The 7,936-nt window shown below is 35.4% G+C and overlaps 1 protein-coding gene across 1 annotated transcript; it reads left to right on the top strand.

The window, feature by feature from the left end:
* Nucleotides 1-487: 487 nt before the first annotated feature.
* LOC146487291 (adenosine receptor A2a-like) lies at nucleotides 488-1,438 on the top strand. Its single transcript, XM_085084478.1, has one exon. It carries the CDS (start codon nucleotides 488-490, stop codon nucleotides 1,436-1,438), a length of 951 nt encoding a protein of 316 aa, XP_084940604.1.
* The last annotated feature ends 6,498 nt before the right edge of the window (nucleotides 1,439-7,936 follow it).

A 7,936-nucleotide genomic window follows, 5' to 3' on the forward strand; every position in this document is an offset into this window, starting at 1 on the left:
AAGCAAGCGTGAAGCGCCAAGTAGACGAGGAAACGCGAGACCGTCGCTTCACGCTTCACACCAAGGTTAATAAAATGCCTGTCATGCAGGATGTTATGGTCCGCCAAGACGGTAAATTTGTTGCAATATTTGCTATGACAAATATTAAATTTCCTAAGAATTGAACCTGCCAAATCTTGAATTTTCAATATTTAAATGTACCAAATATCAATATTTGGGAAGCCAAATCTTGAATTTTTAGGATTTGGCAACTAAAAATGTATAACTCACTGACATAATCACTACTTATAACTCTCCATGTTGTCAAAATGTCAACCCCATTTTTGCCATCTTGAAAATTCAATAGTTTCATTTTCCGATATTTGGCCTGCCAAATATATCTGAATGTAAATGCAATATTTGGCAAGCCAAATGTTGAATTTGTAAGATTTGGCAACTCATCATGTATAATTCAGTTCGGCAGGTTCACTTACGGCGCTGAAGTAAAATGGGTGAGATAACAAACTATACTGGAGTCGGAAAACAAAAATCATTTAAAGAACTGTTTTGCTCAGCAGAATTAACGGAAAGCTTTCGCAGCCAACTTATGTTGTTTTCAATGCTGAACATATTTCTGTCTTTCACTGCATTCCTGGGAAATACTCTGATCCTAATCGCTCTTTCCAAAGAGGCTTCACTTCATCCACCGTCCAAACTCTTGCTTCGTAGCCTAGCGACAACTGATCTCTGTGTTGGTATCATTGTTGAACCTTTAAATGTTACTCGCTGGATTTCTGTCGTGTGCGAACGGTGGGATATTTGTCGCTCGACGTTTTTCACATTTGCTATATCAAGCCGAATTTTATGGATGGTGTCTTTGCTGACACTGACTGCCATAAGTGTGGATAGACTTCTCGCCCTGTTGTTAGGCCTCAGATACAGACAAGTTGTAACTTTAAAACGAACATGTGGAACTGTGATTGTTCTTTGGGTTGTCTCTTTTGGCGGCTGCATAACATACCTTTGGAATGAATCATTAGTAACATTTCGAAGCTACACCAATATAATACTAACGCTGTGCCTTTTAACTTCGATCTACTCTTACACGCGGATTTTCCTCAGGTTGCGTCATCATCAAACTCAAGTTCAAAACAATGTTACAGGACAACTTAACCAAACAACTCCACTGAACATAGCGCGATACAGAAAGACGGCGTCCAGTGCACTGTGGCTGCAGTTGACATTAGTTGTTTGTTATTTACCATATATTATCCTGCCTTTTGCATTAAGAGAAACTCAAGGCAAAGTGTCCTCTGGTTTTATTCTCGCATTGCAATTTGCAGGAACCTTACTTTATTTAAACTCGTCATTAAACCCAATTCTTTACTGCTGGAAGATCAGAGAAGTGAGACAAGCAGTAAAGGATACAGTAAGACAGCCTCTTTGTTCATCAAGTTAGCCGTTACAAGGTGTCCATTTAAAATCAGTCTTTCAGTTCCATGAGAAATTGATAGCTGTGTAAGGCTTTCGGTAAATTCTCAATTTAACACTTGTATGAGTATAATATGACAATAAATGTTATCTTACAAAACCTGAATTTTATTGTTATATTTAGATATAAAGTAAAGTAAAATAAAGTTTAACATAAAGAGACAAACAAACAAACAAACAAACAAACAAACAAAAAAGAAACAAGATCAAAAGAAAGATAAAAGCTAGCGCCATCACAAAGTGAGATAATCCTATGTGTCTCCAAATGTACAAAATCGTTTAGTATTCTAGCTTATTACAGTCGGGTAATACACATAAAAAATCGCTTTGGATGAAAGACAGAAATATATTAGTTTCCAGTGCATTCTGGCTGCACTTGGCATGTAGTTGTCTTTTATTTACCATCTATTGCAGTGCTGTCACTGGTTCATTTAGACATTCAAGGCAGGGTTTCTTCAGCTTATTATCTAACAGCCAATTTACAACAAGTTTAATCTATTTTAACTCGTCATTAAAATGCTGGAAGATCAGATAAGTAAAACCAGCAGTGAAGATGATAATCAGACAACTTTGTTGTTTATCAAGTTAACTGTTGTATAAAGTATGTTTTGGCTTTAACTGATAGTTCAGTTCTCTTTGAGAAAAGGATCTACATTTTTCATTTGACGGTTGTGAAGTAAATGATAATAAAATATTTTTTAAAAACTGAAATTTTTCCTGGAGTTTGTATATTTTAGTAGTGAAAATTCTTTTTCAATTAAAAAATGGAGTAACTGAATGAACCTGTTTTCTTCAAAGTTCAAAAGTTCAAAAAGGCTACCTGCCTAATTTTCCCTTCTTTAGTGACAACGTTTTCATTCAAATGTTAAATGAGCAAATGAGCAGCAAAAAGCGTAAGGAAGGCCGATGAGGTTGGCTAAGAATATTCACTTGGCTTGTAAAAATGAAATATTATACAGGATAAACAATTGTGCCACAAGATTCCTAGTACATATACAATGATAGAATACTCAGTCAGCCACACGAAATAGAGAACTTACTTATTTCCTATCTTTATTTTTTTGGTATCTCTTATGCTGAGGTAATCAGAAAGTGAAATAAGCTTACAGTTCGCCAAATTAAATATTCCGAGTTGAACACATTATGCAGTTTAATTTTTTGTGGTAAACATCCTTATTGTGTAATAGAATTGGAAAAGGAAACGTTTATTCGTCTAGACCGTTAAAAGAAAAAGAACAATTGTTTTATTCAAACGATGAATTGTTAGAAATCACAAGCTAGTATTAATTGTAAAAAATGGTAAAGATAGGTTGAGAACAGTCTAATGTACGCTTGTACATACTGACGAAAAGTTGCGAGAAGGTCAGTCGACAACGAGCGAAACCAAACGAAAACACGAAAACGTTTTTTTTTTCTTGGAAATATTGAGGGCAAAATATTAGTTTTCCACTCCAAATCCTGGAGATTACTTATTCCCGTAGCCAAATTTAATGAGCAGTGCATATTACAGTTTCTGACCTACCAGCTGGCATTACGTTTGGTTTAAAATCGTCATTTCAGGGGCACAACGGTGTATATCAAGTCGGGCAAGAAACCGTTTGGACATCGTCTTGCCAAACTAAACATCTATCTCAGTTACAAAATAATTACATCAGAATGTGGCTGAACATTTTAATTTAGCTACTCTTGGTTTCCATGGAACAGCTTCTTGAGTGAAATTCAAAGGGGGACAATTAACGTATTATGTTTATTTCACAGGTACATCAGTTACGATATTTGCCCATCTTTTAACTGAGTTCAACTCAATATTAAACCCTTCTCTTTTCTGCTAGAAAGATTAGCGAATTAAGTCAAGATGTCAAGGACCTATACAATTAGACAAAATTTGGAAAAGACTTGAAAAAAGGGGTTTGTAATGTTTGGTTTCCACCGGCTTTTAGTCTTATCTCATCAGTTTTATTGAAAAAATGCTACTAAAAACCAGTTGTGACCATAATTTTAGTTAGGCTTAAATTGTAAACAATGACTAACTATGTTGAGAGTAAAAAATGTTACTCACGCAGTCACAAGCTAAAGCTTTTAAAAGGATTGTCGACAATGATTTAAAATAACACGAAGACACTTCCGTTATATCTTTGCCTTCGTTTAGTTTATCAGAAACAGCTTCACAAGAATCTTCCTTATTTCTTCATTGACAGCTTCCTTTGATCTGCTGCGATCTACTCCTGGGTTTATCTCGTGTCCCTTCTTTCCTTCTTTTTTTGTTTGTTTTTGTTTTCACAATTACTATTCAGGATGCACAAAAAATTTTAAATCATCCGCTATCCTGTAGTGTTTAGATTAAAACATCATGTTAACTGACGCAAATTATCAACTAAACTGCTAAAAGACCACACCGTTTTATCTCTGAATAATTCCATTTAAATTTTAGCCTAACAAAAGGACGAACAGTGAGAAAGGAAATGTATATTGATTCTCAATAGGGTTACAATATTGTACACGAGCGACTGGAGTTGAAAATTACCTAATTTTCTTAAGTCACAAATGCAGTCGCAAATTTTTAATTTTCATTAAAACGTTTAAGAAAAGTCAAACAAAATCGAACTTTAATTGTTGGTTTTGAAAGTACGTCAGAGAGAAAAAGTGGAATTGGGTATTGTCGATATTTACCTGGATCCGCTCTTAATGCTGATGGGTGATAAGAAACTCAAAGAACACACATTAAACATGCCGACCGATTAATTGGGAAGTTTGGCATATGTATCCCTTTTGGAGATACAAAAGACAATGGTGGATGGCCGCCATGCCATTGTCGTTTTGCATTTACAGGGATTGGTTGCAAACCACCCATAGTTAGGCAAACGTAAAGCGCCAGGAAGGCGAGGAAGCGCAAGACCGTCGCCTCACGCTTCACAGCAAGGTTAATAAAATGCCTGTCATGCAGGATATTATGGTCCGCCAAGACGGTAAATTTGTTGCAATATTTGCTATGACAAATACTAAATTTCCTGAGAATTGAACCTGCCAAATCTTGAATTTTCAATATTTAAATGTACCAAATATCAATATTTTGGAAGCCAAGTCTTGAATTTTTAAGATTTGGCAACTCACTATGTATAACTCACTGACATAATCACCACTTATAACTCTCCATGTTGTCAAACTTTCAACCCCATTTTTGCCATCTTGACAATTCAATAGTTTTATTTTCCGATATTTGGCCTGCCAAATCCTTAATCGTCAATATCTGAATGTAAATGCAATATTTGGAAAGCCAAATGTTGAAATTTAAGATTTGGCAACTCATCATGTATAATTCAGTTCGGCAGGTTCACTTACGGTGCTGAAGTAAAATGGGTGAGATAACAAACTATACTGGAGTCGGAAAACAAAAATCATTTGAAGAACTGTTTTGCTCAGCAGAATTAACGGAAAGCTTTCGCAGCCAACTTATATTGTTTTCAATGGTGAACATATTTCTGTCTATCACTGCATTCCTGGGAAATACTCTGATCCTAGTCGCTCTTTTCAAAGAGGCTTCACTTCATCCACCGTCCAAACTCTTGCTTCGTAGCCTAGCGACAACTGATCTATGTGTTGGTATCATTGTTGAACCTTTAAATGTTACTCGCTGGATTTCTGTCGTGTGCGAACGGCGGGATATTTGTCGCTCGACGTTTTCCACATTTACTATATCAAGCCGAATTTTATGGATGGTGTCTTTGCTGACATTGACTGCCATAAGTGTGGATAGACTTCTCGCTCTGTTGTTAGGTCTCAGATACAGACAAGTTGTAACTTTGAAACGAACATATGGAACTGTGATTGTTCTTTGGGTTGTCTCTTTTGTCTGCTGCATAACATACCTTTGGAATGAATCATTAGAAACATTTTCAATCTACACCAATATAATTCTAACACTGTGCCTTTTAACTTCGATCTACTCTTACACGCGGATTTTCCTTAGGTTGCGTCATCATCAAACTCACGTTCAAGACAATGTTACAGGACAACTTAACCAAACAACTCCACTGAGCATAGCGCGATACAGAAAGACAGCGTCTAGTGCACTGTGGCTGCAGTTGACATTAGTTGCTTGTTATTTACCATATATTATCCTGCCTTTTGCATTAAGAGAAACTCAAGGCAAAGTGTCCTCTGGTTTTATTCTCGCATTGCAATTTGCAGGAACCTTACTTTATTTGAACTCGTCATTAAACCCAATTCTTTACTGCTGGAAGATCAGAGAAGTGAGACAAGCAGTAAAGGATACAGTAAGACAGCTTTTTTGTTCATCAAGTTAGCCGTTACAAGGTGTCCATTTAAAACCTGCCTTTCAGTTCCATGAGAAATTGATAGCTGTGTAAAGCTTTCGGTAAATTCTCAATTTAACACTTGTATGAGTTTAAATGATAATAAATGTTATTCTACAAAACCTAAATTTTGTTGTTGTATTTATATATCATTGCAAAATAAGGTTTAACATAAAGAGACAAACAAACAAAGAAAAAAATCAACAAGATCCAAAGAAACATAAAAGCTACCGTCATCAGAAGGTGAAATAGTCCCATGTGTTTCTAAACGTTCAAAAATTGTTTATTATTCTAGCTTCTTACAGTCGGCTGATACACAAAAAAAATTGCTTTTGACAAACGACAGAAAGACAGTGTCTAGTGCAGTATCAAGATGGCTGCAGTTTTCAGTAGTTGTTTGTTATTTGCCATCTATTGTCGTGCTGTCTCTGGTTCGTTCAGACATTCAATGTAGGGTTTCTTCAGCTAATTTTTTAACAGCCCAATTTACATTTATTTCAACTCTTCAGTAAACCCTTTTTTTTTCTGGAAGATCAGAGAAGTGAGGCAAGCAGTGAACACGATAATCCGACATCTTTGCTGTTCATGAAGTTAACGTGCAGTTGTACAAAGTATGTTTTGGCTATCAACTGATAGTTCAGTTCTCTTCGAAAGAAGTATCAACATTTTCCATTTGACAATTGTTAAGTAAATGATAATAAAATATTTTTCAAAACTAAAAATTTTTTCCTGGAGTCTGTATATTTTAGTAGTGAAAATTCTTTTTCAACTCAAGATTGGATGAACTGAACAAATCTCTTTTCTTTAAAGTTCCTTGAAACGTTCAAAAAGGTTACCTGCCTAATTTCCTCTTCATTAGTAACAACGTTTTGACTTTCAAAGATTAAATTGCCAACAAAAAGCGTAAGCAAGGCCGGTGAGGTTGGCTAAGAGTATTCAATTTGCTTGTAAAAATGAAATATCATACAGAAAAACAATTGTGGCGCAAGATTCCTAGCACATATACAATAATAGAATACTCAATTTGCCACACAAAATAGAGAACTTATTGCCTACGGTTCTTGGAATTAAATATTCCCAGTTTAACGCACTATGCATGCGGTTTCATTTTTGGTAGTTATCATCCTTATTATGTAATACAATTGAAAAAGGAAACGTTTTTTCGTTTAGACCGTTAAAAAGAAAAAGAACAAAGCCATTCGCTTCGACTTTCCACGTTTTGGGATCATCTGCTTATTCAAACAAATTGTTAGAAATCCAGAAGCGAACATTAATTGTAAAAAAAGGTAAAGATAGGTTGAGAACGGTCTAATGTACGCCTGTGTATACTGACGAAGCGTTGCCAGAAGGTTAGTCGAAAACGAGCGAAACCAAACGAAAAACACGCAAACGTTTTTTTTTTCTTGGAAATATTTAAGGCAAAATATTAGCATTCGGCTTCAAATCCTGGAGATTACTTATTCCTTTAGCCAAATTTAATTAGCAGTGCACATCACATTTTCTGACTTTCCAGCTATGTTCAGTTGTAAAAGGCTGTTCCTTTGGTTTAAAATCATATTTTCAGGGGTACAGTGTATATCAAACCGTTTAAATTTTGCCTTGCCAAACTAAGCATATATTTCAGTTACAAATTTATTAAATCAGAATGTGGCTGGACAATTTAATTTGGGTACTCTTGTTTCCTTTTAAGAGCTTCTTGATCGAAATTCTAAGGGGCGCAATAAACGCATTGTGTTTATTTGACAGGTACATCAATTACGATATTTGCCCATCTTTTAGCTGATTCCAACTCAATATTAAACCATTCTCTTTTCCGTTAGAAAGATTAGCGAATTAAGTCTAGCAGTCAAGGACCTATACAATTAGACAAAAATTGGAAAATAGTTGAAAAAAAGGGGTTTTTTATGTTGGGTTTCCACCAGCATTTAGTCGTATCTCATCAGTTTTATTAAATTAGGCTGAAATTATAAACAATGACCAGCTATGTTGGGAGCAAAAATTTTACTCATGCAGTCACAAACTAAAGCTATGAAAAGCGTTGTCCACAATGATCGAAAATAACACGAAAATATTTTTATCTTTGCCTTCATTGAGTTTAAGAGAAGCAGCTTCATTGACAGCTTCCTTTGATCTGCTGCGATCTACTCCTGGGT

The sequence above is a fragment of the Pavona decussata genome, unplaced genomic scaffold (genome assembly GCF_977016875.1).
Source record: "Pavona decussata unplaced genomic scaffold, jaPavDecu1.1 SCAFFOLD_16, whole genome shotgun sequence".
Classification (NCBI taxonomy): Eukaryota; Metazoa; Cnidaria; class Anthozoa; order Scleractinia; family Agariciidae; genus Pavona; species Pavona decussata.

Excerpts from the sequence above, each read along its gene's own strand:
- LOC146487291 (XM_085084478.1), top strand. The coding sequence starts at position 488 with ATGGGTGAGATAACAAACTATACTGGAGTCGGAAAACAAAAATCATTT.